At 36.0% G+C, this 18,119-nt stretch overlaps 1 protein-coding gene across 2 annotated transcripts in view; it reads left to right on the plus strand.

Annotated features, from left to right (window-relative positions):
- LOC118744480 (protein jim lovell) overlaps positions 1-18,119 on the plus strand; it is a 68,040-nt gene that overhangs the window by 39,977 nt on the left and 9,944 nt on the right. For both annotated transcript variants that reach the window (XM_036477522.1, XM_036477523.1), the window contains one exon: positions 10,494-10,631. In XM_036477522.1, the coding sequence (XP_036333415.1) occupies positions 10,494-10,631 (138 nt within the window). The remainder of the gene's footprint in view (positions 1-10,493; positions 10,632-18,119) is intronic.

Raw genomic sequence — 18,119 nt, forward strand, 5'->3', positions numbered from 1 at the left:
CCAAAACAAAGCTTTAGCAAATAATAAACGTGTCTTTAGGCACCGCAGCTAGTACCTGCGAGGCCAACTTTTACTTACCACGCCACAACCGCTCGAAGCAGCCGACTTGCAAACAATGGAAATTATAATTCTATTAAGATTTTACGCTTGAAGTATCCTTCTACACATGCTCCAGAAACAAGTAAATCGCTGATGATGACGGAACTGAAAAAGTGAAGAAAATAATGGCAAATACGACAAAAAAAAAATGTTATGGAGTGCTTTGCGCAGGATGCATTGCTGAATCAACCTGTGCAACTTTGTTGGAAATTGTCACAAGCGAGCGTTAGAAATCCTGGCAGTGTGTAGTGCGCGGCAAAGCAAGCGAGTGGCAACGCGTAATATTGACATTCCACTGAATGATTTCATAAGACTGACTTATACAAATACAACTACCTACATACCCTACATATGGATGGGTAAAGGAACACTTCTGCAAAGCGAGCATACATACATACATATGTTTGGAGTGAGGCTTTCAAGGACTAAGGCGGTCGCGAAGGCGAAGGCGAAGTCGAAGACGTAACCATTCAAATGCAAAACAAAAGCTTATGAAAATCGCGTACCAAATAGCCAAGGCAATAGTGATCGGGGGTGAGGAGCACAGCGTTTCAGACTCTTTCAGCTCAAGTGGTGCATTGAAGCCGAAGCATATGAATAAATGTATGCGCATGTTGAGGTGTGCGTGTATGTATTAAATATGTAAGTGGGCGTCTTAGAGAAATATGTCAGGATATATGCAATAATGACAATCATTCAAATGCTGCCACTGAATCTACCCATGCATCGGGTATTAAGATAGCGCGGCGAAAAGAGTATTAAAAAACTGTAGACTTTTGCTACAACAATGAAAGAATTTCAAAGAAAATCAAGTGATGAGCGCTTAAGCATCAAGGATAAGCTCATGCAATAAAGGTAATAATTTTTTCAAGGATTTTTAAGCAGACGCAAGCCTTAATAAATAGTAGTTAATTCTAGAACATGTTGGGGGCCGATGTGCGAACGCTAGCATATGATTTGATCTTCCCATTTAATATTGAATGCGTCACAAATGCAATCAGCCAGGCAGAAGGATATGTGTGAATGCTTTATGGTTGTAAAAATGGAGTGGGAGAAATGGTGGTTGAGCGATAGCAGTTCGACAGACGTACGGTTTCCAAACTTTGTTGTTTTTCTTCTGCTTTTAACTCACGCTAGTTCAGTGATTTCTCAATGCAGGATGTCTGTGAAAAAAGTGAGTGAATATACATATGTATGTACATACATAAGACTGTGTCAACTAAAACGATTTTTTTTTCCTTTCGGTTTCTTATGAAAATTTCGTTTTGGGTCACAAAAATTTAATTGTGGCTAAATTTCTGTCCTCTATCTGAATTTTTAATGAAAAAAAAAAATTTTCCAAAAAAAAAGTTGTCCAATTTTTTTTTTAAGAAACAACTAAATATAGCAAATAAAATAATAAAAAATTGTCCGATTATTTTTTTAAAATATAGCAAATAAAAATAATAACCTCGCCCACTGAATTTTAATATAATAAGTGCAAGTTTGAAGTACGTAGGACTTACCTTTGATTTTTGGCAATTTTATTTTGTTTTATTTTTTTTGCTGACTGTGTCAGTCCTTTTCTTCCATACGAAGCGTCTTCGACGACATATTTATAGGAAAAGTTTACGTAAACTTCAGCAAAAAAAATCGCTTAAAAGCAACTGTAAGTCTTATCTACTTCAAACTTGCATTAAGTGGGCAGTAGGAATAAAAATTTAACAATTGCTTTTTCCTGAAATTTCAGACCTTTCACTAGATTCATTTCAAATAAATTTAAGTAAAAGGTCCGAAATTTAAACAAAAATCAATTGCTTAGTTTTTTCTATAGCCCAGTATACGGCTATAAGGTAGATTTTTTTTTTTGTTTATTTAACAAAAAGTAGTGAAAAAAGTATTTCTTGAAAATTCATATTTTTGCGAGCGCTTTCTGAAAAACGAGGACCGAAATAAAAAACCGAAAATTAAATTTTCATATGGGACCAAAAGAAAAAATTGTCATTTTATTTTACACAGTCTTATATACAAACATGCTTTCAAAGTACATGCTCTGAATAGTGGAGAAATCTTAAAGAATTCTCGATTCTTTTAAGAAATCTCGGAAGAAAATCGATAAAGTAATGGAAATAATGCTGCAGTGTAAAAACTCCATTAAGAATGTTTTTTAGAGTCTTCATTAAAAATCTTACTACAATTTTATTACAAGTTTATTTCAACTATTTCATATGATTTTCTTTGACGGTTCATAAAGAAATCTATACGAAATTCGGAACAAACTTTCGATACTCTGAAATATTTCGGAAAATTTGGTTTGCAGTGAAAGTAGATATGTATGTACATTAGGGCGGGTCAATTTTTTTTTGTCTATGTGCGCATAGCATAGGAGGATTCTACGTGTAATTTTAAGCAAATTTTGCCGACAAACCATGAGTCTAAAATCAATTTGAAGTTTTCCAAATTGCGAAAAAAAGGTATCGAAGAAAGTGTGAAAATTTTCACTGTTGCGTGGTCTGGTGGAAGTTTTAAGAAAAAGATATGTCCAGATGATTTTATACAAAACGTAAGCATTTGTTTACGACACTACAGCAAAATGATAAGAAACCTATTTTGTCAATTGGGCAAAGTCCAAATTGATTTTAAACCCATGGTTTCTTAGGAAAATTAATGGCAAATAGAATTCTTCTGTGCTATACGCGTATAGGTCAGTATGCAGCTCTCAAGAAGAGCAAAAACTCCATATAAAATAACGTACAAGAAACGGCAAAGAAATTTTCTTAAGTCAAATTTCCTTAAGGCAGTACGCAGTTCTGAAGAAATTTGCTACGCTTTCTACTACGGTTTTCTAAAGTTTTTTGTAAAAAAGAGCACAAAGCAACCCATGTTTGCAACAGAAATATATGCCCGTTCCATTATTTCTTGAGGAAAGAGTGGGCAACAGGCTGTGAAGTATTAGATGTTAAAATTCCTTGGACACACACCCGAAATAATGGCAACTTTTTTCTTGACCGTTTTCTTGGGGGCTGCATACTGGCCTTATAGTCGAAAAAGTCTCCATACAAACTGACCCGCTCTAACGTGCATATGTAAATGTTTATATATGTATGTTTTGTCTTACAAGGAGGAAGCATCGAAAGCTTGTTTACCCCGCTAGTGTTGGACTTGAACGCACTAAAGCTCCTACTGTAGAGTACCGGATTTTTTCCCCGGAACTACCGTTGAGTACTTCTTCGGGAGGCGGTTTGAGCACGGAGCACACACGTACAAACATACGGTTCAGGTTTTGGGTCTGCTGTAACAACATTTCGCAAATAATTCCATTCTCTGGAGACCCTGTTGCAGTAGAAGAATAGGTGAGCTTCCAGAGCAGGTATCACATGTGTCAGTTTATTCTAGATTGAAACGACTTAGGTAAACCTTAAAGTAGCCGTGACCTGTAAGCAACTGGGTTATGTGAAAATTAACTTCTCCATGGGAACGATTTATCCATGCTTCTAGTTTTGGTATTAAACGGTGAGTCCAACGTCCACTGCTACTTGCGTCCCATCGCCTTTGCCAGTTTAACAAAGTTTCGTTCCTTGTAGTTTTCTTTTCAGTGTCAGCAGAAAAATACATCAATTAATTTTGACCGGTTTTACTATGTAAATATTCCCCTGTGCCTCGCATGATACCCAGATACCTGACGGTTTTCTTCCTGCCTGTAACAAGAACAGGTTCGGTTTTGCTTTCACCTAAGGCAAGTTCCAATTACCTAAGCGATTGGCTGGACTGTGTATGTAAGTATGTATGTATGTCCTTACATACATATGTATGTTGACAGCCTTCGACTAACTAAAAATTCGTTTTCTAACTACATTTTTCTCCCTGAGACATCACCACTAACCCTTTACTTATATTTCCCATTACCAGCAAAATTGCCATTATTATAACCTCTAATATAATATCTACGATGACCACAGCTATAACCATAACCGTAACCATAACGATAACTATAGCCATAACCGCATCCATAACCATACCCAAAACACAAGGTCCTGCAGCGGTCTAAAGTGTTCGCTGGGTTTCAAATACTTTTGGATATATCTAACTTTTTATATATCTACATACATACATATACATATAAACTCACATCTACATATCCCACCTGTCGCCTTAACTTTTAGCTTTCCACATGCCTCGATTTATTTATGCGGTAGTTAGTGATTTTTCATACATACATACATCATAACGTGTACGTTAAGACAACCTTTTGCTAACTTACCCCCACTCTTGTTTTGCCACACATTCCGTCAATCCTAGTACCTACTTCCTTAAAAATCCCAAGTTTTTCATATTTTAGCGCTTATTTTTCCATATTTGTCGCTATTTATTTTGCAGTGAAATCCTTGCAGTGGAATTCACATACATACCTACATTCAATCGCACTTGCTGCAATAGCATGCATGCCATGCATGTAGCACTACATACATATTTTTGTATGTATGTACACTTGTATGTGTTTCGTAAGCTCCCCAAACGGATATTATTAATATGAATTGCGCGAGCAAAACCAACAATAACAACATATATAGATAAATGTTTGCGAAAACTGACGACAATTTATAAAACCTCAAAAGTTTATTGGGGCGTATATTACTTTGTGTATATCGTTGTTGTTGTTGCTGACTTAATATTTTTTTGTTTTTGTTGTTCTTGTCTTTTTACCAAAAAGTGTCTATTTTTTCAACCTTTTCGAAAATGCAATATTTTCCGATGTCTGTAGAATTACACACATACTCACGTATTTATGTACATATGTCGGCATATATAGTATGTATTTATATATATATATGTATGCATATCCGTACAGTCAGGACTAGGAACCAGTTTTTCTACCCATATACCCCATATTCAACCACTTGGCTTTTCTAATTAAGAGATAGCCTTTTCGAAGCTATAACCAAAATCGAACCTAGGTTGGTCTTAGCAAAAGCCACGCATATATTTTACTATAGAAGGTTTTCACATTTTTGTATCCAATATCGATATTCCAACAGATGTATTTCGCACCCTACCAAGTCAAACTTTCTAGCATTGCTCCTTTGGCGTTTAGGCTTCAAAATGTAACCTTTGATTTTCTATTGAATATCTCTGAAGTAATAACGCGCAATGTCACGAAAAAAGAAATTTATACCGGTGAAAAAAACAGAGGTGAGTGAGTCCTTCAGAAAATCCAACAAATAGAGATTAGAGCTCATTCATCGTTCCACGAAGTAGTTACCTGCTACATTCAAGGGGGTAAACAATACCCCTTACATTACGTGATGAACGATGGACTGGAACCCAGACAATAATTGCATGAAGACTCTAAACTGAATATCTTGTTAAGGTCTCTGTGGCATTAGCAACTACTCCAAAGGTCCTTTACGCTTTGCTCAGTCATCTAAGTTACGGCAAGTAAAATATAGAAATCCTCAGAAATCATATCACATCATAACAGTGATGCATAATAAAGTAGACGTGTCTTGAGTACCCTCCCTCTACCAAGCCAATCAGTTTTGTGTGTTTTGGTAATAATCTGTTCTTTCTTGATTTAAGTTAAATAGGTGAGAGGGTCAACATCTTTTGAATTAAAAGTTTTAATCGCAATGCTTCTCCTTCTTATTTGGCAATATAGCAGTTTTTCGGCTTGGGCCTTTGATAATTTGCGCTAGTTGTTCATGACGAGCGCAGAAACATCCTTATGTACTCTTTCTTTCGTTTGCCATCCATGGTTGCCAAGTCGAAGGATCTTTTCACTGTAGCGCGGCAGAGCCAAGACACTCGTTGTATTTTTATGCGTTTATATAGTTAAAAAGCTCGTGCAGTTCGTCATTCCATCGAACTGGCCCGCAGATCTTGTGTAAAATAGTTCCTTTAAAAGCACCCAACGGCTTCAATGAAAATTACTTGTATATTTCAACTTTTGGTTAAAACCCCCGGTAAGAAGAGGGGTATATATCGTGAATAGGGCTTTAGTACTTGACGATTTTTTTTCATTATTACCATACAATTTTTCAAGAAATTTGCTACCCAACCCAAACTATAGACTGGTATCTACGCTAATTCGCAACGGACGTTTAATCTATCAGACTAGTAATTAAGGAATTATCCTGCTGTAATGCAATGCTCCTTGCTTTTAAAAGGCACGCAAGCATTTTTACCGTATCTGACGGTACTCTAGCTAAACCTAATTTTCTACAACCGTATCAGCTTTTTGGGGCTGCTAAATTTTATGCATCGCGGTATATTAGTTAAGGCTCCTATTTCAATGGTAATCACACGCAGTAATAAAAATCAAACAAACAGCTTAATGTCTGAACAGTTTTTGTCTACACTGTATGTAGGTACGTATGTGTATGTGAATCACTATACCCAGCAGCGAATGGAATGCATTCCGTATCGATGCCTCACTGATGACAAGTAATGGTATTACATTTAACATTGCGTGAAATTTGCGGTAAGGTGTGAGTGCTTCTGCTGCATTACTTTTCATCAACGAAGAAATGTCGCTCTTTCTGCATTACCTATAGCATAACATTACGCTCAAAGTAATGCAGAATGTTTTAAAAAGTAGACGTCTACATTTTAAGACACTTTCTAACCATAAACAAACAAATCAAGGAAAAGAAAGTACCATTTTCAGAACCAAAATCGAAGGCGACATATGAAAAATGGACGCAAAAAGAAGTGTCTGGCAATACCAGTAAAGTTTTGCGACGATTTTGCGACGACTGCTAGAATGGAGTGCTCACAATTTGATGCTAAAGGCCTCAAAATGTAGACGTCTACATTTAGAAAGTACTATGAACACCCCAATTTTTATCAAAATGTAATGAATATAAAATAAGGGGTTTGCCATGTCAATGGATGAAAGTACTAATTCGAAAAAAAAAAAATCATGTAGTATTTGATACATTGGAATTGATTACATTTGAAAAGCAGTTTATGGCTATTGTAATGCAATTGCATTACTTTGGAGTCGACTCTGGTGTAGGTGGCGTTCTCATGCAATCGCATTTTTGCTGCTGGGTACTTACATATTTATGCACGTCGTCTTCAATCATACACAAATCACATTACCATTTTCTTTGCAGCACCACTTGTGAACTTCTTCGATTATGTCACTCCGTAGTAAAAAAAAGGAAAGAGGGGCATATGTGTTTGCGAAAAGCTTCAGTTTTTTCACAATTCATATTTTTCAACACACTTCCACCCACTCTCTCCTCCAACTGCATTTTCGCGCACCGGCAATCATACAATTCATAGCAAAGCACACATGCAAATTTGCTTTTTCCGTCGCAACGGCTTCCAACTTCAACTCTGACTTTTCCAAACGCCGCAGCAAAGACATCATAAATTGTGGTGCTGTAGACAAAACTATTCCACCTTCGCGAATTGCTGAAGCACCGCCGCGGCGGCCGTACAATCAGACTGGCATACACGTTAAAATTGAAGCCAAAAGCGGCTCACATGAAAGTGTATGTAATACTCGTACAAAACTGGGTGGCTCGGGTGCGGTATCGATGTGTATTGCTTGGCTGGGTTACCCATAATCAGCCCCGAGGCTGACAGTGTGCACTGGATTGCATTGCCGGCACAGCTGTTTGCACCTTCGCCAGCGCACATATAAATAAAATAAATAGATAAATGAAACCACAATTGAATTTATTTTTCGACTGCGAGTTTTTAAAAACTTAATTCGGATGTTGTGCGAGGGCTGAGTCTGAAAACATGCAATAAACTCTGCAATGCTGGGCAGAGGAAGTTCGTTGCGGCGAAAAGCGCTAGTCGACGTCGTGGCTAAAGTAGTGCTATGAAAAACCGTTAGTTTGTCAAATTAACTGCTAATGTGCTGTCAACTGTCGTTAGTGAATGTATGACAGTTTGGCGGTAAAAACTTTTAGCCTAATGACTCTTTTTCGGATAGCAGACGGTTCCGACGGGAACTGCAACTACATGCAGCCAAAGGCTTTTGAAGAAAGAAAAAAATGTATTGGAAGAGGGATTTGAATTTGCTGCCTTGAGAATTTATGAGAGTAAGAATATTTAAATGGCTGAATTGATTTTAGCCGTCGAAATGCGTGCCTTTATTTTATAGAGAAACAGTCAAATTAAAGAAGTGCGCAGATGTCTTTAAATGGGTAACTAAGGAAATAAGCTTAATTTTTCACTTGGGGAACATGTTCCGGTCTTCCAGGCTGAAGTGTTTGCAATCCTCAAGGCCATGGAGAGCGATGTTGCATACCTAATTATCTCCAAGTAGACGTCCTGTGAGCTTAGGCCTTCCCAATGGATTTCTGTCATTTATATTATGGGACTTTCTAAAGCTTTCAGCCCGCTTATTAGCGTCTTAAAATAATTTCAGTCTCAGAGAACAGTAGATCAATTTCCTCTTGGCATTTCCTGGTCGGTCTCATTTTCTTCCATCTTGCTATTGTTTTTTTCTTGCTAGTAGCTGTAACATTTCATATCGTAACATTCATTCATATCTTGGACTCTGATGGGAAAGAAACTCAGTGGTCATCAACTGGTCAACTATATATTTTATTGCAGGAGCTCATATGCCAGAAGCGATAGACGATTTAGTAATACATAAGTTCAAATAGTATAAGTATCTCGTTATTAATTGTTCTATGCCGAATTATCTTATACACTACTAGAAACCGCTGCCCGGGAACTAATAGCGACTTTGAGCAGTAATTTGCGACACAGATCAGATGTAATAATACTTACCCTGGGATGTAGTAATTCAGTCTCATCTCAAGTCAATAAATTTTAGATTAGCAATTAGTGACTATTTTTGTGACTTGAGACGATTTGGGTATTCAAAAGGAGAGAGTCACAAAAAGTTCACCAAAAATGTGTGGTGAAAGCAAACACAGACAATCAACTGATAGTGTTTATGTATGCCTTTTGTCCGCGCCGCTCAAAGAGTCGCAATGGCCGAGTGGTCAAAGCATTAGGCTGGCAGCCGAGAGGGTCCGGGTTCAAGTCCTCCTCGGCCGTAGAGGATTTTTTATTTTTTTTACTTAGTATCTTTTTATTTTTTTATTAGTTTTATTTTTTTCTAACAATCTTTAGATTATAAAGTTTTAAAAACAAAAAAATAAATTTTTTTTTCAATACATTTGTATGATACATGATAAAAATATTACAAGGTAAATTCATTCTCTCATTTCGTCGGCCATGATTTTTTTCTGACGTTTTCCAACATTTTAAAATCATATAAAATTGAAAATAACAAAATTAAATTGTTCACAATTGTTGTTGTTTGAGATTGGAAATGAGAATGTGTGTGTGAGTTTGAGTTTTGATTTTAAAATTATATTGTTGGCAAACGTCAGACTTGCTCTCAATGGTTTTACCTTGTTATGTTTTTATCATGGTATGATATTAAAGCATTTTGGTTTATTTCCTAATGAAATTCTTGTTGAACAAATTCCCTCCCTTCATTTTCGCGTTTTTTTTTAATAAAATGGAAAGAAATAAGCTTTTCCTCCATACTTCTATTTTTGTGACCGGCTCTTAGCCAGCTGACAAATTAGTGACTTATTTTTGAGACTAGAGACGTGAGACAGCGTACTGAATACCAAATAGTCTCAAAATCCAAGTTTACCAACAAAAGTCACTATTAGTGACTAGAGACCGCTTACTGCATGCCATATAGCGTAGCGATTGTGATCTTTTTTTTTTGAGGTGGAACAAAATGTATAGAATAAATAAAATGCGTAGAAAGCTTAAGAAGCTCTGCGCGCGAACACCACCACTGCCATGTAATACTTTATATGCATTTTGCAGCTCTAAAGCAGCTTTTACCCTAGTAACGAACAGAGGGAGCTTTTAATCGACATATTCATATAAAATAGCCTTTCCCGCACGCAAAACTTTTTAAGCTTTATATATCTACATTTTTTAGAGCCGCGCAAAGGATGCAAGCTTAAAACGTCAGCAGTTTATGTTTTCATCGCAACTGCCATACTATATCTATTTAAATATATAAAATGAATGGAAAATTTTTAAAAGCGCTGCACGCGGATAATGCTTTATTAAGCTTTCAATAAAATGGGCAGATTACTGCTAAGGGCCGGTTTCACCATTAACACTAATCTCTAGTTAAATATTGTTACCGACGTTATCGACCCAATGTTATATGTATGGAGTCAGTAACGTCGGTAACGATGTTAAACTGGAGATTAGTGTTAACCAGAGGTAGTGAAAACGGGCCTTAGAGTTTTAGATATTTTCAATTCACAACTTTTGCAAGGAGCTTTTCCATCTTTCCTAGTTATGTGGAGAATTACAAACGCCTCTAAAATAATACATATTATACTCATATTATTTTTATTTAATTGGACTTATACATATGTATTTATGTTATTTTTATGCTCTTTTAGTGTTTGGCTTGGACTCGCCGCTTGGTCTCTTTCCGCCCGGGATTGACCCGGGTAAACTCTACAATCCGCTAATGGAAATGTCCGATCCACGTGGCATGCCCAGCGACCATCCGCCGCCCTTTCTGAAAGGCAAAAAAAGTGAGTAAACAATTTTGAAATTTCTTTAAAAAAAAACGTTAGCCAACAGTATCTTACTGTTTAAATGTAAGCAGTCACTAAGTAAAAGCAACTAATTAACCTCGCAATTGAACCTGAAATTCAACATACAGCTAGACAATCGCCACGCTTCGAGTATTTTCCGAAGGAAATAAAAAAATAAAAATAAATAATTGTCCACAAGAAATTGCAACTATCCACTAGGTTAGCTGAATAAAAACGAAAAACAATTCAGAAAAAACTGCATTTTCACACCCGAGTAGTAGTAGCGCCTACTGCATAAAGCACAACGATTGCTGCCTGCCCTTTTGCCACTGCATGTTTACACACTTTGCGCATGCGCACCCACTTATCTGCACTCGTCTTGCTGGCACTTTTGCTCACGTGCTCACTCGTTGAGCTACTGGATCGATGGGGTAATCGATCGCATCACTTGAGTAGTGATATCGTAGCAGGCGTATTGCCATTCTCTTCATAAGCGTTTCCACTTTAATGATTTCAATTGCTTTTGCTGGCAAGGTGTCTTTGAATTGCCTTATTTTTCGCATTAAAAATGTGCAATCCAAGACATTTACTCTTTGCTGATCAATTTTGAGTTTGTTTAGGTATTAATTCCAACGTAGATACATATATTGCAAACTACAATACAAACGTATCGAATCTAAGTTAATTCAAAGCGATTAAAAAATCATTTCAGGAAGTGCAAGCGAAAGCACTTTGAGGTTTGCTAAAAGGGGATTTTCATTGAACTTGAAAGTATAAAAAACACTTTCAATTTCAATAGAGTTTGTTTAAAAAAGCCATTTAACTTTTTCTCAAATCAATTAAAATATTTAAGAAGTAAAAGCAAAACTAACAATAAATTGTTTGTGAAAGCTTTAAATTAGTCGTTGTCTAATGAACGTCGTTAAAGGCTTATTAAATCTGCCGGTACTAGTTAGTTAGTAGTTACGTCTTTAGTGCGACTCGAGAAGTGAGAGAATGACAGGAGAAATGCTTTTCGAAACACGCATTTGAGACAAAAGCTTCCCCAACGACCTAAAGTCCGAAAAGTTCCGCTGTAATATACCACCATCACAAAGGGTCCTGTGTTAATTTCCAGGAGCGCATACCGGAGTGAAAAGGATATTTGTTGAGAAACTGACAGCTGCCAACCAGCCCGATTTCATTATCCCTGATTACACTCATTCTGGCACTGTAACCAGTAAAATGGTTACATCAAAATTTACCTTTTAAGTTTTTTAAGTCGGTACCATTCAACATTTAAGGGGCATGGAAGGATTTTAGCGAAATGTCTCCCTCAAGAAAACAAAGTATAGCTTAAGACCATATATGGGGGAGTCGAGCTCGGCACTGGAAGGCACACTTCTGGAGATAGTGGATACGATTTTCTGTGCCCAAATATCGCAAAAGTGACCTATGGGGCCAGCAGCTCATTAAAACATAAAGCCATTGATCGATTTTTAAGGACGCTTCGTACAAGCGGGTTTAAGGCGAGCGCTGGAACATTTGAGGTGAAATGTTTCTCACTGAACTGAACGTGGTTCAACGGCTTTCTCGAATAGGAGGCACAAGTTTAAATGTTTACAGTTGTGGGTAATACCCTCTCTCCGTAATCCACTCTTCTGAGTTTCAAAATGGTATCTTAGATAGCGGATATGCAATGCTGTATCAGTGCCCAAAACGCTGTCAATAAAGACAAAGTATCGGCGTGCTATTTTCCACAAAAAGAGTGGTAATCGAAAGGTTAAGGAGGTGCTGTTTTGCTACAGAATAAGTGGCCAGAGCTCTTTAAACGCCCTAGGCAACCTTTTACATAACTCTAGAGCAAGATCAGCTTTCATTTGAGTGACATCAGCTTTTCATTGCAAGCTTTCAATCAACTTTTATTCCACTGGATTCTTTAACCAACTTTTAACATCTTCCTTCGACAACAAGCTATAGCAACAAAATACTACATTATTTAGTGACACTTTTATCGCCTTCCTTCATCAACGTGATTCCACCGAATGCATGTCTTCCCAAGCACTCAATCGTCCAATCGACGTTCCATTATTAGCGTCATTGTCGTTGACGCCGTTCGATATCACATGAGGCGGTAAATTCAATCTTGTGGTTTTCCTGTATGGCTCAGCTGAATGCGCATGTGCGCCTAGGCATGTCAGGCGGCGCTCAACGCTCAACGCTCAGCGACAGCAAACAGAAACAAATTATGTAGTGCATATGCAGTCGAGTATGTTTGTTTGCTTGTGAGTGTGTGTGTGTGCATTGATTTTATTGCAGTAAAGTGAACGCATCATTTGCCATAAAAAGTGTGCAATTTTTCAATTATTGAGCTCAACGTTTTGCATTCATTGTGCAATCATCGGTCATTGAATGAGTGAGTAGTATGAGTTTAATGCGTTTACGTGTGTGTATGTACACATGTATACTTATGTATATCGGCAACATTCGAAGAAACCTCAAATAGTTAATGAGTTTTTTCTGCATATCAACCGCATTACAAGTAAAATTTTTTCCTTACTTATTTCAAATAATATTTATCAGTCTCATTGTTTGGCTATGCACCTTTAACATTTATCCATAAACAAGAACAATAACAATAAAGGTAAAAAAGGCAACATTAACAGCCACACAGACAATAGGAAAATTCAAGCTCTATATACCTAAATATAGTCATGTGAAAAATGATAGGGACACGCAAATTTTACCAGTTTCGACTGTTTATTTTTTTTTTTTTTTTGTTTGTAGAAAAACTCAACAACACACTTTTTATTAAGAGTTATAAGTAAAATTCAAAGTATGCACCTTTATAGCCCATTAAATTATAGCTCAATACATTGCAAGTTCCCAATGGCTAATAAATCGCGTTGATTTTTGATATTTTTATACCCGAGCGCACTTGTGCACAAGGGTATTATAACTTTGTTCACATAACGGTTGTTTGTAACAGGCAAAACGAATCGAGATAGATATAGACAAATGTATACATAAATGATCAGGATGAAAAGAGAAATCGATTAAGCCGTGACTGTCTGTCCGTCCGTCCGTCCGTCTGTGCACACGATAACTCGAGTAAAAATTGAGATATCTTAACAAAACTTGGTATGTGCACTTCTTTCGGGCGTAGGACGGATGGTATTGAAAATGGGCAAAATCGTACAATAACCACGCCTACCTCCCATATAACGGTAATTTTCAGAAATACAAAAACTTCGATATTTTAGTAACTACTGAAGATAATTCACTCAAAATTGATATTTATAATAAATTTTAGACGAAAAATAAGAATATAAACATTTTTTTGAAAATGGGCGTAGCCACGCCCACTTGTGGTTACAGGTGTATATCTTGGTAACCGCTGCATCAATTTATTCCAAACTTTGCACAGTTGTTGGCCTTGATACAGCATACTAAATGGCCGAAAATTTTAAAAATTGGACAATAACCACGCCCACTTCCCATATAACGGTAATTTTCAGAAATACGAAAACTGCGATATTTTAGTAACTACTGAAGATTATTCACTCAAAGTTGATTTTACAAAAAGTTTTAGACGAAAAATAAGAATATTATAAATTTTTGGAAAATGGACGTAGCCACGCCCAGTTATGTTTACATGTGTATATCTTGGTAACCGCTGCACCAATTTCTTCCAAACTTGGCACAGTTGTTCACCTTGGTATAACATACGAAATGACCGAAAATTTTTAAAATAGGACAATAATCCCATATAACGGTAATTTAGAGAAATACGAAATCTTCGATAAATCAGTAATTATTGAAGCTAATTTATTCAACAATTCGTTACCAAGAAATACGTTTAAGATAAAATTTTGAAAAATGGGCGTGGCACCGCCCACTTATGATCACATATATGTATCTCGGTAACCGTTCTACCAATTTGTACCAAACTCGGTGTGGTTATTGTACTTGCCACATAGAAGCAAAACGTTGAAAATTATTGAAATCGAACTAAAATTACGGCCGCTTTTCATATAACAGTAAATTTCAGAAATGCTTGAAACTTCAATATTTCGAAATTTAAGGACGCTAATTTACTCATAATGGATACACCCCGGTTTACCATGTAGCGGTACCTTTCGGAAAGGTGAAAAACATATATTTAATACTTGCGCCGGGTATTTAATGTTCGGCTCCGCCCAAACTTAGACTTTTTTACTTGTTTGATGATGGTATTAATTTTTTCTACCATACAAAAACATTTGCGAACATACTTTGTATGGATGAAAATTCTTATTAAAAATTTTTTTGTTTGAACCTTATTTTACTGAGTTAGAATTTAATCTTCTATAAAACTGCATACGTAGAATTTGTATAGAAATTCTTAATAAAAAATTTGTTATTGTTGTGAAATTTTATTGAATTTTTTTAATTTTCCTACAAAGTTTTGAAAGTTTGAAATTGAAAATTTGGTATATTTGTTTTTTTGGATACGCTGCATTTTTATACACAAATAATACAAAACATTAAACACTCAAAAGAAAAATAGCCGAAACTGGTCAAAATGTCGTCTCCCTATTATTTTTCCCATGACTGTATGTGCAAATGTAGTACGTATGTACATTAGGGAGGTTCAAAAATGAGAAATGTGAAAAAGTAAAGTCGGAATTTTTATGCTCTCAATATATAGACCCTTATTTTTTTATTATGAACTCAAAAAGTATTTAGAGGTTGCTCAAAGCGCCCAAAGTTTTCCATGTATTTTATATGGGGAAAACAACTTTTCGTAGAAATGGTATAGAATAGTTAAAAATCAATATTTTTCTATCAGAAAACTCTGTTTATCTGTAGGGGATTCCAAATAATAATACCAAATTTTTTATTTAACTATTTTTTCATTGCAATTTTAATTTATAGGTCAGCCAAAAACCCACAAAAACCCTGAAAAATGCAATATGCCGACAAACAAAAAATCGTTAATATTAAAAAATTGTTAAATAAACAATTGCATATTATTATTGAAAGTCTCCAGAAGAGAACCATAGTTTTTCGGTCGATAAATATTAACATTCAAGAATTCTATACCATTTCCACGAAAAAATTTATTTTTCCCATATAAAAATATATCGTCACTAGACACGAATAAAGGCGCGAGCTCAGAAGTTCACAGCGAAAAAAGACACATAAAAAAACTTCAGCGTCAAAGCATCTTTATTTACGCGGCTTTTTTCGCCGTCAAAACACTAGCGCGCCTTTATTCGTGTGTAGTGACGATATGGAAAACTTTGAGCGACCTCTAAATATTTTTTGATTTCAAAATATAAATATAGGGGTATACTTTTTTCGATATAGATCAATCCTAGGGGGTGAGATCATAACAATTCCGACTTTACTGTTTTTGGACCACCCTAATGTACATATGTACTTTTATACACACATACAAGTAGTCATAAACGTTTGCACTATGCATGAAAACCAATTACAAAAATTTATATGTACTACAAAACGTATTGACCAACAACACAAACGGCTAGTTAAAAACAAATCGTAAGACAAACAAAAAAAACTCTCATCTAAAATATATGAAAAAATTGCTAAGTCATATGATTGACAGCATTGAAAAGCAGTGTAAAAAACGTGTTTTTTTTATGAATTAAACACTTACACGCTTCATAAGCAATTATGCTTTTACTCGGCGTTTTGCATTAATTTTTTTTTTTACATTTTGATGAACAGTGAAACTTCGATATAACAAAGTCATGGGTCAAAATCATGGAGATGGAGAATTTTATTGCGGTAGAAACCAATTTAGTCTACGACCGGCAGGGCATGAACTAACATATTTTTGAATTTGTCGCGAACCGGACTGAATGAGGAACTAGAAAAATTCATTTCGGGAGCGTTTTTGAAACTAAAAAAATAGATGTATTCGAAATATATGTAGTATAATTCGTTTAGTGCAGCTAAAATTTGTAGGAGTTTGTATAAATCGTCATAGTTCGAGAACGTTCTCAAACAGACTATACCTTTATATATCATCGTTTATTTCCAACTAAGTAGTTTTGAGATTAAATTACATTTCACGCGAATACTTAAAAATCTAAAAACCTTTGGCATTCTCGAAATTATACTAAATTGATTTACGCTATACACATTTGCAATTTGAACATATTCAGAGTACGCTAGGTGGAGGCTTTTGAGTCGACCCTTCGTTGGGTAGAAGATTTTGCTAACCGCACTTTAACCGTCAATATATTCTGAAGATTTAAATGCTCAAAATTATCGCAATAACGGAATTTTCCAGGGGTTCTGCAATTTTTTTTTTATATTGAGTTATTCGTTTTACCATGGCTCATTATATCGAGGTTTCACTCTACATAGCTTATGTGCATAGTAATATTTTTGGTATTAGCGATGTAAATAGGCTCAATGTTGATAAGTCAAATCAGCGATTTTTGACAAGCTCATTTCGGCATCGACATCGCAGCTTCACACTTTAAGACGTTAATAAGACATTTTACATGACAATCGGCGGTATAAAGCGAGGGGTGAGGTAAGGAAGAACTGGCTGAAAGTATCAGGTTGTCGTGAAGAAATTGTATGCACTTTGGTTGAAAGTGAGCAAAGTTGTAGATTATAGAGAGGAACCGAAGCAGATGAAGGCGAAGCTGAAGGCGAAAAACAGCGCAGTAGTAAGAAAATGCATTTGTAGGAAAGTGATAGTAGTGCTTTGACGCATTTCTCTTTATTGCAATCGTGCCTAATTAATTCAGCTACGATATATATCGTTGAACGAGATTTCAGTAAATCTATTAATCCAAATGCCTATGTATTTTATAGAATGAGTCCTTACATTAGGAAATTTTTGACCTTTCTCTTACTTAAATACTTTCAGCTGTTGCGAGTTCTATTGAAAATAAGTCCTTGTCTAGTCTATATTATAGGCCATTTCTCTCCCGCTATTTTACAAGTCCAATAGAATGACTTCCTTTTCCCAACCACTTTCATAAAATTAAATCGTTCTTCTTCGAAATCATCAGAGAAGACAAAGTATGGAATGGCCATGGATTTTTGTAGGTAAGTCTTCCATCTGAGCGATGTATGAAGATTAATATGAAAATGAGAAGCAGACTGCGACATAATCAGCCTTATCATTTCATTTTTCCCGAACCGGTTCACTTTTCACTTTTGGTTTCCATGGTTTTATTATGGGCGGATGACAAATTTTCAGGTGAATTTTTTTTCAGGCGAAACTCAGGATAAGGCAGAATAATTTATTAGCTTGTCCTGTAGCCGAGAGGTTGGAGGCGGGCACTGCTACTCGGCAATACCTATGTATGTACGATCTCTGATTCGAGCAACATTCAAACAAAGTTTGTTTTTGTAATTGTAGGTGCCACTCGGCAGTCAATTCCAAACTTGCGAGATCATTTCTGCAATAAAAAAGTTTGTCATAAGAACCCTCTGCTCTTTGGCGGTGGCGTAAACAGTGATTAATCATATGAT

Source organism: Rhagoletis pomonella, unplaced genomic scaffold (assembly GCF_013731165.1).
Source record: "Rhagoletis pomonella isolate Grant_MI unplaced genomic scaffold, Rhpom_1.0 Rhpom_scaffold_00008, whole genome shotgun sequence".
In the NCBI taxonomy this organism is placed as follows: Eukaryota; Metazoa; Arthropoda; class Insecta; order Diptera; family Tephritidae; genus Rhagoletis; species Rhagoletis pomonella.